The following is an 18,115-nucleotide window of genomic DNA, read 5'->3' on the forward strand; positions in this document are numbered from 1 at the left end:
AAAAAAAATATTAAGTCATACTTGTGAGATACGATCTATGACTCAGTATCTCATAATAATGACTTAAGTTTTTTTTTTAAATTATTATTATTTTACTTTTCCTAGTTTTTTTGTTTGCCAGTGTGATTGGGCTCCCTTAACTTAGCCTATAATAAATATGGTGTAAAAATATTAATATTAAAATCCCGGACCGCCATTTTTAGCAATGACGGTTCATAGAGCATCATAATAGTTCCCGAAAGTAAGCAGTTGACTGTTGCAGCGCAATGGAGCTAGAGCGGAGTAGACAGTTTGTGATGCACTTTTGAATGGTTAGTCATTTAAATAATAATATTGGATATTATTATTATTAATAATATTATTATCAGCGTATCTGAACTCATTAACATGTGCATTAAAGCATGTTAGTGGATTACTATTAACATAAATTGTGTATACACATACATATGACGGTGTACTGTATAAATATTGTAAATCAATGCACTTATTGTCGACAAATTACCGAAAATCCCAGTTATGTCTCTCGGAATCAATTGATTCGAATTGCCCGCCAATAACTTTCTGGAACTATTTGAGTCCACATGAACCACGTGACAGTCAAGCATTTCAAACTTCCGGTGTCGCAACTCTCTCTAAATTGCTCTAGTTTCGCATGTCAGTCATAGACATATATATACACACACACAAATACAGGCTCGATGTCTCGTCCGCGCTGTCGGCCAATGGAGTCGCACGTCCGCACCGGCGGCCATCTTGTCACGGTCAGCTCGCTCACCCATAACATTGTGTAGTAGTGGTGCATGTACTTTTTTAAATTCAATTTAACTCAACTTTATTTATCTAGCGGAAAACACAACAAAGTCATCTCAAAGCGCCGAACAAAATATAAAGTCCATAGTAAAAAATATTTTAATAACATTTAAATAACAATTTTCTACCAGTTTTCAAACGGTTTAGTTTGTTATAAAGGTCAGAGGTGTTGTTATAACACTGCACTTATGGATAATAAGCTATTAATATGTCAAATCAATATGCGAGCTACTAAAACGGTGTACAGAGTGGCAAAAGGAGATATACAGGTATGTATACTTTTATTATAGAATAATTACTAATGTGATAAAATAATTTGAATTATTACATGTTTAATTTAAACAAGTAATAATTCAAAATATTGCATCATAGTATTATTTAATAAATGTGACAATTATTTGCAATAAAAATATGTACAAGATTTCCCATTACAAATATACATCATGAAATACTGCATGTTGAAATCCCAGAACTAGACTACTGTGGAGGTATACACATGGAGGACAGAGATAAGAAATGACCCAAAAAAACATAGTGGAATCAATATATAATTTTTATTACATAAGGATACTTCACATAATACTTTAAGAATAACCACATTAAAATAGTTATAAAAAGGTGTACAAAAGAAACATTCAGTGATTGAATAAACAAACAAATTCTAAAAAGCCTTGTGTCAACAACAATCTTGAAGTTATATTATGCCAGCCCCGCTGTTCCTTTGTAACAGGACCTGTACTGTACATACTTTCACTAAGTAACTAACAGTTGTCCTAAATATAGTCATTTTATTGTAATATCTTACATGTGAACAGTGATTTCATGAGCTCTGGGTCCAACAGAACGGTGATTAGAGCATCAGTAGGCTGCACAATAGTCTGACATATTCACTTCAATCTCCACTCAGCAATTTGCTAAAGGAATCATAACGCAACAAACTTTTTAACAAGTTAAATCTGGTGGACTCAGCTTTACACAACTATGCTGCATAGTTAAGTCGTTTTTGTTTTGTTTTTTAAGAGAGAAGCTGCAATTTTAACATTTGAAAAGATCCAGAATTGTAGCCACGTTAATAAAGTTTGTAAGAAAGCAAACCGTGTGTAAATCCGTTAAGATTTTAGCGAGATAAAAGTATTTACATCGGGCAGATCACTCACCCTCCCTCTGGTTCCACAGACTCCGTCAGACAGCTGCCCGGGGAAAGATGGCCGCCGTAAAGCGTCTAGCCTTTATACATATGTCTATGGTTTCAACGCCTAAGCAAAAGTCACGTGACACCCGTTGCTGCTATTTGAGGTAGTGTCGCTGTTGTTTTGATGACGTTGGGTAGGCTTCCTTGATGTATTGGCTCCCATACTTCCGGTTTCTTGCTCTCCGACACGATTAACGCGACACGGAAAAACAATTCCTCCTAAACAGGCCGAGTCTCGTATCACAGACCGTTTTGTCCGCCGTCCTGGCGCTTTGTGGAGTTCCCTGTCGTGCGGGGTGAACAACAACAGCTGTCTATCTGCTGTGAGGGATTACTTGGTTCAGAGCGGATTTCTACCATGATGGCGTCAAGTTATAACGCAAAGGAAGAGGACGGACACCACTCTGGCTCTGCCAGCCACGGAGGAGCGGCGGTAGTGAAAAGTAAGAAGCCGGATAACACAGCCTTCAAGCAGCAGAGGCTGCCGGCCTGGCAACCCATCCTGACCGCAGGCACCGTGCTGCCCGCCTTCTTTGTGATCGGACTCATTTTCATCCCGATCGGCATCGGCCTGTATGTGACATCAAACAACATTAAAGAGTTTGAGGTAAAGTAACTGCATGGATTTAACAGTGGAGCAATGGAAGAACTACAGAAGGCTGGAAAAGCCATGGTCTATGTTAAGCTACATCTACCATAGACTAGACTTAAGGGTCACCAACACGGTGCCGGCGGGAACCGTGTAGGCCGCATGGATAGGAGCTCTGGTACCAATGAGCTCCATCTAAAATCTGATTTACGTTCCAGGATTCAAACTCACAAAGATAAAGACAGATGTTGTTAGTACTTAGAATAGTTAAATACTGCTCCACCTGATGAAGTTTTAGTATTAAATTAAGGCCGTGGCTATGGATACTTTAATCCATAGACTGCTAATCTATGCATACTGTGTCCCTCATTGGCCAGTTTAGTCACGTGCTAGGTGCACTACGCACATTCATGACATATTGTTCAATGCAAACGGCTTGTTCTTTACCTTCTTATTTCATACACGTTAAAAGTAGTATTACTTTTAATACTTTAATGTATTTCCTGATATTGAGTCACAGTTTATAGCGAAACAATAAATTTTACTTACTTTGAACAAAAGAAAACGTTGTAGAATACAGGTATTGAAATAATAAAACGTAAACAAATTCCATTCCCTTAGTAAAAGCAAAAGGTAGCATAGAAGCAAATCAAAGTGAAGTCAGGTGCAAGAAATAATGCTAACCTATTAATTAAGTTTCTATCCCGATGAAAGTTTCCTATGGGCGCATGCGCACTAATAGCGTAGTAAATATTTACATGTTTACGTACAATATTTTTGCTACCTTAAAATTTCCTACTACGATAAATCCTAACCCTAAAAATCAAAGGAAAGATATTGCCTGTTTTTCCAACTGACGCATGCGCACGTTCGCCAGGTGCGCATGCTCATTGTCGACCGTAGGAAAATTTCACGGTCGGGTTATTTTACACTACACCGGCTCATAAAATATCAATTAAACTCTGAAAATAGATTATAACTGTGAGGAAAAATGTACGTTATCTATCTTCAATTTATTTGCAATGTATATGCATATGTATCATATAATATCAAACAGCAGACATTAGTAAGGAGTGTAAGATTTAAAGTGCATACTGTTAGTACGAAACGCAAAAGTTAGTTATATACTGTTTTATTTTATTTTTACATGATAATTACTCATACATCTTTTAGCAATGACATCTGGTTGTTGACCTCAGATTTGACCTGATGTTTTATTGATTTGTTCCAAGACATGTAAAAAGTTTTTAAAACCATTGCAAACACATGAAGATAAATGCATAAATAAATTAAAAAATACATTTTATCGTTATATATAATGTAATACTACAAACTCTTGTAGTTAAATTCATACAAACAAATATTTCAATAATTAATGAATGAATTAAATAAATACAACTATTACCAATGTACACATTGACCTACGTATACATACAAAGAATACTTGTATAACACCTATATCCAATAACATGTCTGAAAAGGGTAGGCACCGCAGATATTGTCCTATTGCAGTTGATTTAAAGTTCAGTCAGTTGTATTTTAGCTCCTATTAATTTTTTAGCTACCCTGCTAACCCTTTTATTTTAGCCCTATCCCTAATCCAGGAAACATCCTAAAATGTTTATTTTTGTCGGATATGTGTTTTGAAAGGTGGAATTTGCGGCGGTGAAAACACAGGCACATTACGCTTATGTAGAAAAGGTTCGGAAACATACCCAGAGTTCCCGGGGCCATGACTACGTTTAATGAATCGCGAGACACTTTCTAAAATTTTAGCATTAAATTAACCATCTTTAAATTTTTATTTTCACTTAAACATTGTGACAAATGTTTTTAAATCCTGCAGATTTGGTGTATGGCAAGTGGTATGTTTTATATAATATGATATATAAGCTATATTTTTTTTAAATGCAAGGTGGATTTTTGTAAAATATGATATAATTGTAACATTTTGCAAATGTTACATGTTATACGATTAGTTAAAAGTTGTTTGTTCGTAGCTAGTAAAATAGGAAGATGATCATTTTCAATGAAATTAAATTAAGTGTTTCATGTTGAAACTTAGACATCTCCCTTTTTAAGTTACTGGATGTTTCTGCTGCCAACTATCAGTCTTTCTCAGGGACATCTACCAATTTCTTTGATGTATCCTTACAAGTTATTTCATAAAGAAAGCATCAAAGCATCTACTGATAGCTTTTCATATGTCCTTATGAGGTCTTTCTGGGCTCCCTCTCGCCCCATGGGCACTGGATGACATATCAGGAGACCATAGTACATTTCCTGAATAAAGTTGTATGACTCTGAATAAATTAAACCTTAACATATTATTATATATATATATATTTTTATCAACACAACCCATAAACAAATGTAGAATAATCTTCATAATGACAGATTAAAAACTTTACCATTGGAGGGATACATTTATATTTTGCTAATATGGTTTATTAAAGTTTTTCACTAAACAGTCATTTAAAAAAATGCCAGGAGGGTGTTTCGCCAGTCTAAACATTTTCAGTAAAATCTGCTTGACAATAAGGGGAAGGAAAAATATGTCTGTATGTTGTCTTCTTATTAAAATACCTGATTTTAATTGGACTTTCATTTCTCGCTTCTTTGTTTCTGTGTATTTGGACTGTAAATAAGGCATTTGTGTGTTTGTAAAAAAAAAAAAAAAAAGGCAAAATAAAACCCAGATTTGTTGCGTGACATGCCGAAGTATACAACATCTTGCATCGTGGGTAGAGCGTGCACAAATATGTTAACATTTGTCTGTACAAAAATAAAGAACAGTAGCTGCCAGAAAGACGAAAAAACCCCAACAGAACATGTTTTTTGTGTTTTATTGTCTGCACAAGATGTCCAAAAAGAACTTTTGAAGTCAAGTAATTGCCATTATCCGACTGACATAACATGACTCGTTCTACTGTTATGTGCTAATTGCCTTTCTCCCGTTTCAGATCGACTACACTGGTGTGGACATGAACAGCGCATGCTACAGCTGTGCTAAGAACTTCAGCTGGAACAGCACCACTTCATGTCTCTGCACGGTGGACTTCACCCTCGAGCAGCCATTTGAGGTGAGCCGAAGACCTCCACTGGTTACAGTAAAGTAGAGCCCTGGTGAATAATAGATGCCCCCAGTCAATAACAGGAATAAATGCTTACCTGACTTGATGGTCCATTAAGATCAATGATCAGTCCAAAGAAAGAAACACTCAAGCCTTGGTTGAAACATGCACTTCCATAAGGTTCCTATTGATTTTATATAAATAGAAAGCACCAACTATTACTCCTGCTGCTGCAGTTTTTGGATGAGACACGTTTCAGTTCGTGCATCACATAAAAATTACTTAAAAGTGAAATTTGCAACTATTTTTTTAAAAAACATTGTGTTTATTTGACAGGGACAATGTACATTTTTCATCTGCTGTCCCTCGACAGCTGTTAAAAGTTAACCCAAATACAAAATCTATCCACAGTCCAATAAAAAATGTCACATTCTAAAACAGAATTAAAACTACATTTTTAATACAAAAAATGTAAAATTCAGTTTCAATAAATAGTTCAATACATATTTTAAATATAAATATAAAATAAAATGCAAGGGGAAATGTGAGGGATTATAGATCTGATTACTTAAAAGCCATTTTATTAGCTTTGTTTTAGTTTAATTATGTATATACTGTATATTTACATATGCTACATCTCAGACAAAATAAACATTTAGTTTCTTAGTCGTGGTGGAGTTTCCTCAATTTTTTTGTTCTCTGCTGTGTTAGCATACATGATAGCCTGCACAGATTGCTATGCACAGGCTTTTTAATATTTACACAGTAAATCCATATCATCTCATTGTAAAAATGTTTTTATCCCAACATTTGTTATTTAGTAGGATATTTTAAGAAGTGTGGAAAGGCAGAAAAATGGTTTGACAAACACAACCAGTTTATTTTTTATTTTTTGCAAGGCCTCCACATTCCCAGGTCTGAATACAATGTAACATTTGTGGTGCGTCCATCAAATTCCTTATCTTGTAATTGACAGGAAAAATCTGCTGCTGAGATGTTGGTGTCATGTGCCACAGCACACGTTCAGAGGTCTAGTGTAGTCCCAGTACTTGTTTTGACAGGCTAAAGCTAGTTGGCAATAAATAGAAGACGGTCGTTACATGGCAGACGGGTGGATGAATCAGTGTTGACCAACCTTGACTAGTGTCTGTATCATGCATGATTTAACAGTTTTAGAAACCAGAGCACCTGGAAAAAACAAACATGCGATCGCCTCGCTGAAAGGTAGTGCGGTAAGTCTGAGACCTTTTTACTGTATGAGCAAAGGGTGAGGAACAGAATAACTTAGGATAAACTTGACATTATTGGTATTATTCTCACACAATTCTGGGGTCACTCCCTCCTCAGAGCAATGTCTTTATGTACTACGGATTATCAAACTTCTACCAGAACCACCGGCGCTACGTGAAGTCCAGGGATGACAGCCAGTTGAACGGAGATATGTCCGCTTTGACGGTATGAACCTAAAATTCTCTTGCCTTAGCATCTAATAGTCCAGAAAAAGCCTCCTCAGTCCCTGTTTGTTTCCCACAGAACCCCAGCAAGGAATGTGAGCCGTATCGCATGAGTGAGGGACTTCCTATTGCTCCATGTGGTGCGATCGCCAACAGCCTTTTTAACGGTTAGTTAGTAATTGAAAGACACAAGTGGCTATTATTTTGAAGGAAAACTACAAAGTTGTTGTTATTTTTGCAGACACCTTAAAGCTGTATTACCTCGAAGCCAATGGCACCAGAAATGAAATTCCTCTAGTGAAAAAAGGCATTGCTTGGTGGACAGACAAGCACGTTAAGTTCAGGAACCCAGGAGGAAACGCAAACCTTACCGCTGTCTTTCAAGGTAACCTCACAGGTAGGCCTGGGTAATATATCAAGATTCAAGATATATCGAGTTTTCTACTTTGGCGATATAGAAAATTACAATATTGCCTATATGGCTATATTTATATTTTATTTTGTATTAAATACTCATTTTAGGAGTTGCTGCTTTCACTACTTCTCAGAACAACTTTAAAACATACACATATTGTGCAGCTTTTTGTTATTAAGTTTCCCAGTCTCATTGTGTGTTTTTTTTTTTTTACTCCTTTTGTGTGTTTTGTTGGCTTATGTATTTTTCTTTTGTGTTTTTTGGTCATTTTGAATGTCTTTCTGAGTTGTTTTGTGTAATTTTTTTGGAGTGTATGGTTTTGTATTTTTGTTGTCCCATTGTGTATTTTTTCTCATTTTGTGTCTTTTGTTGTCCTTTTTTGTTTTTGTTCTTTTATGTATTTTTGTTGTCCCATTGTGCATTTTTTGTCTATTTGTGTCCTTTTGTGTATTTCTCTGTTATTTTGTGTTTTTGTTTGAATTTTGTGTATGTTTTCCATTATTTTGTACATTTACGTTTGGGGCTGCTCGTTGCCCATGTTTTTGATACACAAGTTATTATTTCTGAAAGCACCGTGATATTAATTTAGTACTTTAATTGAAAATAAAAATATCAACATTTATATCTTATATTGCCATTTTGAGAAAAAAATATCGATATGAATTTTGGTCCAGTTTGCCCAGTCCTACTCACAGACATAAAGTAGAGTGAAGATTGCGTTTTCTGATTGACTCGTGACTTACTGTGAATCTCTTTCTCTCAGCCACGAGTAAACCAGTCAACTGGAGGAACCCGGTTTACGAGCTGGACCAGGATCCCGAGAACAACGGCTTCATCAACGAGGACTTCATCGTTTGGATGCGCACGGCAGCGTTGCCGACCTTCCGAAAGCTCTACCGCATCATTCAGAAGAAGTCAAGCACCATGCCGACACTACCCAGCGGCAAATATGTCTTGGATATCACCTACAGTATCCTTTTTATATTCAAAACATGAAAATGCACATATAGTTAAAAAAAAGATGTCAAATATTTAGTTTTTAATGCATGAATATGTTCCACCTCTTCTACATTTAATAATTGATTGGTATTTTGTTCTCCGTGTGTCCTGAAGCTTGAAGATTTTTCCTTAAACACATGATTTCAGATTACCCCGTCCTCAGCTTTGATGGTCGTAAGCGAATGATCCTGAGCACCATCTCCTGGATGGGTGGAAAGAACCCCTTCCTGGGAATCGCCTACATCACCGTGGGCTCCATCTGCTTCTTCCTGGGCGTGGTTCTGCTCATCATCCACCACAAATACGACACCCGGAGCACCGGTGCAGACATCCCAAATTAAAACGCTGTCACCTGTAGCTGTTCTGCATGCATGAGTAACCCTGCAGGGTCTGTTCTGGACTGCTTGTTGGAATATTTGCTTGAAAATACTGTACATGTCTGTTAAGTGGTTGTGTTAAGAATAAAAGGTATACCAGTGTATCTTTGTGTATATAGCTTCAAGCTGGTTGCTGAGAATGTTGTACTATCTCCTAGATTAAAAACATGTTATAATTTATCTAAACATTATCAAAGTACTTGCGTTACATTACTGCAGTCCTTTGTGAATCGAAGGATATTTTTATTTTATTGCAAGAGTTTGTCTATATTAAGTCCTGCTGATGAATGTAACATCAAATACTGTTTACTTACCTCTTCCCACTGGTTTCGCTTACCTCTTCTTCCTTGAAATGGCCATTTGTGCCCTCACTTGGACTAAGTATTTAGTCCATAGAGAGGAACAATACAAATTATGACCAAAAGTAAAGCTTTCTAACCCTCCTTTTCTAATGTTTGTGAGATCCAATTAAAGAAGTTGGAGAATGTGTTAGTCATTTGTGAATTTTTTATTTTTTTTCTCACGTCTTCAAATTTATTTCCATTATTAAACAATACTTACACTGCATATAATTGACAAGTTGGAATGAATGGACTTTTCTATTGTGAAAACTTTACATTGCTAATTAAATTTAGCTACATAATGTATAATTTTTGGTTTCAGTCGACAGACTTTTAACTATATGGGTGTACCTCTACATTATTTTGATAAAACATTGTAATTTTTAAAATAGTGAATATTTCTATTTCTAATGCACCACATTGAATCTTTTATCTTCTATATTTTTCTAATTAAGACCTGCCACAATTATTTGGTTTTCACCCTCATTTAGAAAACCTGATAAACTAATATCTACTTGCATTCAGATGGAACTTGCTTTATGAGAGGTTGTAAAATTACAACAAAAATATATTGTGAAACAAAGCCAACACTACATATCTTACCATTTCATGTCTGTCATTTTCTGTCTTATTTCTGACTATGACACGTGATGCCGTCGTCTTCCTCTACGGTAAAATCGAGCATCCAATATATTTTAAGAGTACCAATAAGGCGACGTGTGGCTTCAACTTTTTCGCCGATGCACAAGACCGGATATGACGTCTCCCTCAGGGGATTGTGGGAAGGCGCATCGTTAATGCCATAGAGTTAGCGCTTGTCGTTCCAAAGTTTGAGGTTCTTTAGTTATTACTATACAAACTTTACCAAGATGTATAGACAGCTTCTGGTAAGACGCACATTCATGACATGTTCAAGGCAAACGGCTTGTTCTTTACCTTCTTATTTCATACACGTTAAAAGTAGTATTACATTGGCTTTAATGTATTTCCTGATATTGATTCACGGTTTATAGCGAAACAATAAATTTTACTTACTTTCAACAAAAGAAAACGTCGTAGAATACAGGTATTGAAATAATAAAACGTAAACAAATTCCATTCTTTATATTTGAGTTGTTCCCTTAGTAAAAGCAAAAGGTAGCATAGAAGCAAATCAAAGTGAAGTCAGGTGCAAGAAATAATGCTAACCTATTAATTAAGTTTCTATCCCGATGAAAGTTTCCTATGGGCGCATGCGCACTAATAGCGTAGTAAATATTTACATGTTTACGTACAATATTTTTGCTACCTTAAAATTTCCTACTACGATAAATCCTAACCCTAAAAATTAAAGGAAAGATATTGCCTGTTTTTCCAACATGACGCATGCGCACGTTCGCCAGGTGCGCATGCTCATTGTCGACCGTAGGAAAATTTCACGGTCGGGTTATTTTACACTACACCGGCTCATAAATTATCAAATTAACTCTGAAAATAGATTATAACTGTGAGGAAAAATGTACGTTATCTATCTTCAATTTATTTGCAATGTATATGCATATGTATCATATAATATCAAACAGCAGACATTAGTAAGGAGTGTAAGATTTAAAGTGCATACTGTTAGTACGAAACGCAAAAGTTAGTTATATACTGTTTTGTTTTATTTTTACATGATAATTACTCATACAACTTTTAGCAATGACATCTGGTTGTTGACCTCAGATTTGACCTGATATTTTATTGATTTGTTCCAAGACACGTAAAAAGTTTTTAAAACCATTGCAAACACATGAAGATAAATGCATAAATAAATTAAAAAATACATTTTATTGTTATATATAATGTAATACTACAAACTCTTGTAGTTAAATTCATACAAACAAATATTTCAATAATTAATGAATGAATTAAATAAATACAACTATTACCAATGTACACATTGATCTATGTATACATACAAAGAATACTTGTATAACACCTATATCCAATAACATGTCTGAAAAGGGTAGGCACCGCAGATATTGTCCTATTGCAGTTGAGATTCAAGGCCAGCAAACGTTGCTACATCATTTATTAATAGTAAGTCTGTTGACTTTACTGTCCATTGAAAGAACTGTAAGTGATATATGAGAAGGGAAGATGTTTTATTATGATTTTTTAGGAGACAGCTTCACTGTCAAAGAGACACGAGCCAGAATTGTTAGAGAGCAATGATGAAAATGCAAAGAGAGCTTAGGGAGTGGTTAGGAATAGAAAATGAATACATGAGAAGAAAAGGGCTGGTGGAGGAGTTCAAAGATTAGATCAGAGTGGGTAAAGGACCTTTCAGATGGTGACGCCAGCCGAGGAAAAAAGAGCCCAGTGAGAAAAAGATGTGAATAATTATTGTTATAGTTTAGGCCTCGAGGCTCTCATTTGATCTATAGGGTGACTTTACTAGAATATGAGACTGATAATGTTCATAGAAAATGTAAAAAGAAAAAGTACATTGTGATTTATTTATCATTTTTTCTTTCATCATGGGTGCTACTTATCCAGATAGATTTAACGGTGGAGGATTGATTGTTACCATTTTTTAGTCTTTGAAGTATTTGCTTGAACAAAGACAAAGTAACTAATCATCAGGTTCATCTTCATCCAACCAGAGTCTTCGTCAGCTGTCAAAGCAGACCTTGAGCAGCAGTGCTCGAAGACAGATCACCAACACTGTGAAGGATAAGCAAAAACTGTTTCAGGTAGGATTACACATGAATTATATCACCATTTTGAGAAAAAATATTGAGATATGAGTTTTAGTCGACCGTGGCTCAGGTGGTAGAGGGTCGTTTTCTGATCGAGAGGTTGAGGGTTCGATCCCAGTACCTGACTATGTGTCGAAGTGTCCTTGGGCAAGACACTGAACCCTAAGTTGCTCCCAGTGTTCGACTAGCGCCTTGCATGGCAGTCCTGTCCCATTGGTGTGTGAATGTGAGAGTGATTGGGTGAATGAGCTGATATGTAAAGCGCTTTGAGACTGCTTCAGTGTGGTGGTAAAGCGCTATATAAAATCAAGTCCATTTACCATTTAGTCCATATTGCCCAGCCCTAGTAGGAATATTCACAGCATTTCATTGTTAATCAAGGACGACCTACCAGATTCTAATCACATAATTGTATTTAGTAAGTGGTTGACAAGTGGCTATATTAGATTTCTTGTACATCTATCTTAAAATATAAGAGATACTGGAGCTTGGTTGGGCGGGTGGGATGGCTCGTAGTGGGTGCCAGAAAATTTCCCTTATTTTCAAATCCAAAACTTGACAGGTATGAGCTAATGCTGATGTGAATTCTTGGCTAATGCGATTTCTAGGCTAATGCTAAGGGTTAGGGGTTTCAACTTTTTTCAACCTTTTTCCAACTTAATAAAATACTGTATAAACTGGACTTCTAACTGGTTTAACTGGGTTTTCCTTCCATACTGGGATTTTAACACATAATACTGTATAAACTGGACTTCTAACTGGTTTAACTGTTTTTTTCTTTCATACTGGGATTTTAACACATAAAACTGTATAAACTGGACTTCTAACTGGTTTAACTGGTTTTTCCTTTCATACTGGGATTTTAACACATAATACTGTATAAACTGGACTTCTAACTGGTTTAACTGGTTTTTCCTTTCATACTGGGATTTTAACACATAATACTGTATAAACTGGACTTCTAACTGGTTATACTGGTTTTTGCTAATTATTACCACGTTAATGCTATTGCATCTTTATCGGCGCAGTAAGACACGCCCACTCAGACAGCCGGGTCAGTGCTGGCAGTGACAGACCACTGCTTGCTCAACTACTACACACAATACACAGCTCACAAACATAAGTACACAGCATACACAGCCCTACAGACGCTATAGTACTCATACAGAGTCCCTGCTCTACTCTCGCCATGAGCTTCTGAACACAGCGGCCTCACACACACACACACACATACATAAAGACACAAACCGCAGCAAGACGTACATGCACGTTTGCGCACACGCAGAGACAGACTGGGATACACACACTGTGTCTGTACAGACAGGGATACGCACACTATGTGTCTGTACACACTGTGGCCATACCAGTCTGTCATTGCTCGATCTCGTTAGATCTCGGAAGCTAAGCAGGTCTGGGCCTGGTTAGTAGTTGGATGAGAGACCTCTGAGAATTCCAGGTGCCACAGTGGGGGACAGTCACTCCAGTGGTATCTGTCATTGTGTCCTTGGGCAAGACACTTCACCCAAATTGCCTAGTATGAATGTAGTGTGTGAGTGAGTGTTGATGGTAGTCGGATGGCCCGATGGTGCACTATGGCAGCCTCGCTTCTACTTTTGTAAATAGTTGCTTACCATCACTAAGTGTGGAGTGAAAGAATAATGCCTTAATTTTTTAAAGCTCTTTGACTGTCTATGATAAAGTGCTATGTAAAATCCAATGCATTATTATTATTATTATTATTAATTATAATAAATACTGTATATTCTATTCTAGCAGTCATTTTATTGTCTTTCATCGTATATGAAAATGTCTTAATTTTAACTTAGATTCTTTGCTATTTTCCAATAAAAAGTACTAGGCACCACTTATTTGCTACTGTTTATCATACTCCTTAAGTAAGTTTAGTGTTTTAAAATGATGATTTTTTTTTTTTTCATGTAGTGATTATGTTGTAGTTTGTATTTTGTTCCCAGGTTCTGGACACAAAAAATATTATTACCACCTTCTTTGTAGCCTGACAGATAAGTATAAGTTGCAGTATTTCAGGACATTTGCCTGTAACCTGGCTCATAATATTCCTGCTTGTTTACCATTTAGTTTCAACAAAATTGCAGCATGTCAGCTCAGCTGTGGCAGCCATAGCTCGCCACGCATAGAGCTAGAATTCACTGTTGTGGCTGTTTCTCATATTTCCTTTCTGCTGAAACCGAGACTAAGCTCCTTCATTGTGTAGTGTACTGCAATTTTTTTAAACATTTTTTACCCATACTTGCTACCAAACTGTAATGGTTGTATTTATGTTTTGTATTAAATTTGTCTCTATACAGGAGGATAACGGTATGCCCATTCATCTGAAGGGCGGGTCAAAGGACGCCCTCTTGTACAGAGCCACAATGACTCTCACTGTGTTTGGTATGTCAGTATTTGTCTGAGCTTGTACAAAGGGAGTTTCACATGTACGTGTGACCTCATGTTTTTTTTCAGATAATCAAGAAATGTGATGGCTCATCACATCTTGTGGATAATGCAGTGTTTGCATGCATAATGTCTAATATGAACAACTTGCTATCTCTCTACACAGGGAGTGGATATGTCGTGTATGAGTTGCTCACTGCTGCGATGCCCAGAAAGTCATAAAATGAGAGGGAAGTCGTGGAAAAATCTAATCAAAGCTGCAGTCATTTCATCTTGTCTGTGCACATTTCTTTGCAAACTTCTGTAAACCATTGAGTTTAATGTTTGTGCAAACCATGACCTGAAATGTTATTAAAATATATATAGTTTTCAACTTTGTGTCCATTCTTATTATAAGCTTCAGCCGGGTATCCTCAAAGGTACATAAATGGGTATTAAATACATGGAAAACATTTGAACTTTCAGCATAATACCTGTAAATATTTAGGAAAAAAACCACACTTTTGAATATTGAACAAATACCAAAGTGTACAGTCAATGAACCTTCAGAATCATTAAACACGGAACGTGATGTTAAACTTAAACTATCCTTTGTGCAGTTTAACATTAATTCAATTCAACTTCATTTATATAGCACAAAATACAACAGTCATCTCAAAGCACTGAACAAAATATAAAGTCCGTAGTAAGAAAGAAAGAACCCAACAAGCATTTAGCGACAGTGGGAAGAAAAAAAGTCCCTTTTTTATAGGAAGAAATCTCCAGCGGAACCAGGTTCAGAGGTGGCAGCCATCTGCTTCGACTGGTTGGGGTTAGGAAACAGAAGGGCAAATAGATAGGATAGTCCATCTTGGTGTCCCAGACTAGTCAAGCCGCGAACCCCTGATCAGTCCATCTTGGTGTCCCAGACCAGTTGAGCTGAGGACCATTGATCAGTCCATCCGAGTGTTTTAGACTAGTTGAGCTGCAAACCTGTGGTCAGTCTATCTGAGTGTTCCAGACTAGTTGAGCCGCGAACCCGTGATCAGTCCATCCCAGTGTTCCAGACTAGTTGAGTAGCGAACCTTTGATCAATCCATCCGAGTGTTCCAGACTAGTTGAGCTGCGAACCACTGATCAGTCCATCCCAGTGTTCCATTCTAGTTGAGCTGCGAACCCGTGATCAGTCCATCCCAGTGTTCCATTCTAGTTGAGCTGCGAACCCGTGATCAGTCCACCCCAGTGTTCCATTCTAGTTGAGCAGCGAACCACTGATCAGTCCATCCCAGTGTTCCAGACTAGTTGAGCAGCGAACTCGTGATCAGTCCATCTGAGTGTTCCAGACTAGTTGAGCTGCGAACCCGTGATCAGTCCATCCAAGTGTTCCAGACTATTTGAACCGCAAACCCGTGATCAGTCCACCTGAGAGTTTCAGACTAGTTGAGCCACGAACCATTGATCAGGAACCGCCAGCTCCAGCATCAAGACACCTGAAACAGAAAAGAGTGCAAGGAGATGGCAGAAAAACACAATTATAATATGATGCTCTTTCCTAGTGGTTAGGTTAACATCTTGTGGTATCCTCCATGCTCTGAAATGCACCACTACAGACGAGGTTTCGTCTTGTACTGGTCGCACGTAATGATATATGTTGTGAACATCAGTGAAAATGGTGTGACACAGTGTGAGCAGTTTGATGGGTTAAGATGATAGTCACATGAGATTTAACATTTGAGAATGGTGTGGGAGCTGTGTCTCAGATATGGGAGGGATGTAAATTTCAGTCAATGAACCTTGCATAGAATTGAGAAAATTATTTAAAATGACTATAAATGAATATATGAATATAAGGCAGGCTAAACATACATAACTGAGTTTGTCCAACATTGTTTTTTTGTTGTTGAAAAAAGAAAAAAAAATAGCGTTTCCTCTACTGGAATGCAATGGTATTGAACCTAGTGGCCCCTGACTAAAATAATTCAGAATCAGAATTGATTTTTTTTTTTTTAATTGATCCCCAAAGGGTAATTAAATAAACCAAAAACTGGCATATTAAAAAAAAGTAATAACACACACAGAAAACGAGGAACAAGATTATACAAAGTGGTTGTTAGGCAAACTAGATGTGAATTAATGATGGTAGAACGATGGCCATGAGTGTCAAATGCTTATGTACACGTTAAATAATATTAAAAAATAACAATGAATAAAAATGAAAATGTTTAATTAAAGAAATATACACAATATAACTTGTTTTTCAGAATATTCAAGATTTTCTTTAATTATATTTAGATTATTATCCGTTTTGCACATATGTATATTTATAGCATGTTTTTTTTTTTTTTTTTTTTTTTTTTTTTTGAGTACTCAGCAGTGGTTCAGCAGTGTATGTCCCTCACTTTACCAAAAGGGGGCGCTGCACCCTTAATAAATTGCTTAGTGAGTTCTGACGCATTTTTCAGGAGCTTTCCATTCAGCATCTGCTGTGATGCCACATACTTGAAAGCTTCATCTATAAATGATACAAGAAACCGTCTGATTAACCATTTTCAGTGATTAAAAATGTAATTTGTACCTTTGAGGAAAAAATAAAACCACTTTTAAGTGGGTTTAAAAATGACATATTGGCCAAATAAACTGGAAAAGTGAATAGTCATAAAAAAAAAAAAAAATCAAAAGATTTCCCCCTCTCGGATGTTGTGTGTCCAGATGTGACCCCGCTGTGAAGTCACATCGACACTTGGAAACTCGTTAAATCCCACGACCAGAGGAATGCCACCGGGGGGAATGGATGAGGAGTCGTTTCCAAACATCGGTGCGCGTGACGGAGGGACGAATAATGAAGCCAAAAAGGCAGCGCTTTCGTAGGCAGTCCATATGATGGTAGATTGAGAGTCGGGGACTGCCCCCTCGTTAAGTAGCTGATGGTGGAAAGATTCTTCCCATTTGAATAGAGGCTTTTCCTCCTTTGACATCTGCTGGTGCTGGTGGGGCTTTCAGTAGCTGGAGAGGATTCCTCAAAGTCCTCCGTGTCTTTCAAAGGGAGCGGCTTCACACAGCCGGCTTTGATCTGTGCAGCTTTGGAGGGACTAGAACTGGTGAGCACAACTTTACATACTTTTTACACTTTAGTTTAACCTCACCATGACATATTTTACATCATTAGATTTTTAAGATTTAAATTTTTGATATTAAAACTTTTGGTGTATTTTTTTTAGTGTTTCTCTGCTACTGAACTAAGCTAAACTTTAGCTTTTTTTAATTTTTAATTTTTTTTTATTAGACTTCAGCTAAAACTCGGCATAAATGCTTCAACATAATTAGATTTTTAAGACTATTTATTTATTTATTTTAAATAAAACTTGTGGTGTAGTTGTTCCAATGTAGTAGTTTCTCTGCTACCAAACTAAGCTCAAGTTTAGCAAATTTTTAGACTTCAGTTAAAAACACATCATAAATTATTCAACATAATTCGATTTATGAGTTTATGTATTTATTAAATGAAACTTTTGGTGTAGTTTTTCCCAATGTAGTAGTTTCTCTGCTACCAAACTAAGCTCAAATTTAGCTCATTTTTAGACTTTAAACTCACCACAAATCATTCTACATCATTAAAATTTTAAGATTTTTTTTAAAATATCGAAAACTTTTTGTGTAGTTTTTCCCAATGTAGTAGTTTCTCTGGCAACAAACAAAGCTCAACTTTACCTAATTTTAAGACTTTTGTTTAATCTCAGCACAAATCAT

At 36.5% G+C, this 18,115-nt stretch overlaps 3 protein-coding genes and 1 pseudogene across 8 annotated transcripts in view; all 4 read left to right on the forward strand.

Annotated features, from left to right (window-relative positions):
* The first annotated feature begins 2,097 nt into the window (after positions 1-2,097).
* Positions 2,098-9,402, forward strand: LOC114456757 (cell cycle control protein 50A-like). 2 transcript variants are annotated; one of them, XM_028438723.1, is made up of 7 exons: positions 2,098-2,609; positions 5,555-5,674; positions 7,013-7,120; positions 7,199-7,286; positions 7,361-7,516; positions 8,298-8,504; positions 8,681-9,402. In XM_028438723.1, the coding sequence occupies exons 1-7, from the start codon at positions 2,361-2,363 to the stop codon at positions 8,872-8,874; spliced, it is 1,122 nt and encodes a 373-aa protein (XP_028294524.1). In that variant the 5' UTR covers positions 2,098-2,360; the 3' UTR covers positions 8,875-9,402. The 2 variants fall into 2 exon arrangements, with proteins under 2 accessions (XP_028294524.1, XP_028294525.1); XM_028438724.1 differs by having other exon boundaries at positions 2,100-2,609; positions 7,361-7,504.
* Positions 9,403-10,000: 598 nt separating this feature from the next.
* On the forward strand, positions 10,001-14,762 carry LOC114456628 (cytochrome c oxidase subunit 7A2, mitochondrial-like). Its single transcript, XM_028438522.1, has 4 exons — positions 10,001-10,138; positions 11,879-11,968; positions 14,302-14,386; positions 14,556-14,762. Exons 1-4 carry the CDS (start codon positions 10,121-10,123, stop codon positions 14,609-14,611), a joined length of 249 nt encoding a protein of 82 aa, XP_028294323.1. The 5' UTR covers positions 10,001-10,120; the 3' UTR covers positions 14,612-14,762.
* Positions 13,325-13,442, forward strand: LOC114457025 (uncharacterized; annotated as a pseudogene).
* A 2,425-nt stretch (positions 14,763-17,187) lies between the features above and the next one.
* col12a1a (collagen, type XII, alpha 1a) overlaps positions 17,188-18,115 on the forward strand; it is a 66,212-nt gene continuing 65,284 nt past the window's right edge. For 2 of the 5 annotated variants that reach the window (XM_028438516.1, XM_028438517.1), the window contains exon 1: positions 17,189-17,466. The gene's annotated coding sequence lies outside the window, so the exon portion shown is untranslated. Of the gene's footprint in view, positions 17,467-18,115 lie in introns of all 5 variants that reach the window. The other 3 variants (XM_028438518.1, XM_028438520.1, XM_028438521.1) reach the window with 3 other exon arrangements.

The sequence above is a fragment of the Gouania willdenowi genome, chromosome 22, assembly GCF_900634775.1.
Source record: "Gouania willdenowi chromosome 22, fGouWil2.1, whole genome shotgun sequence".
In the NCBI taxonomy this organism is placed as follows: domain Eukaryota; kingdom Metazoa; phylum Chordata; class Actinopteri; order Blenniiformes; family Gobiesocidae; genus Gouania; species Gouania willdenowi.

Excerpts from the sequence above, each read along its gene's own strand:
- LOC114456628 (XM_028438522.1), top strand. Across the intron at positions 11,969-14,301 it reads ATAAGCAAAAACTGTTTCAG|GAGGATAACGGTATGCCCAT; the intron begins GTAGGATTACAC and ends GTCTCTATACAG. Across the intron at positions 14,387-14,555 it reads AATGACTCTCACTGTGTTTG|GGAGTGGATATGTCGTGTAT; the intron begins GTATGTCAGTAT and ends CTCTCTACACAG.
- LOC114456757 (XM_028438723.1), top strand. The coding sequence starts at position 2,361 with ATGATGGCGTCAAGTTATAACGCAAAGGAAGAGGACGGACACCACTCT. Across the intron at positions 5,675-7,012 it reads CCCTCGAGCAGCCATTTGAG|AGCAATGTCTTTATGTACTA; the intron begins GTGAGCCGAAGA and ends CTCCCTCCTCAG. Across the intron at positions 7,517-8,297 it reads CTTTCAAGGTAACCTCACAG|CCACGAGTAAACCAGTCAAC; the intron begins GTAGGCCTGGGT and ends TCTTTCTCTCAG.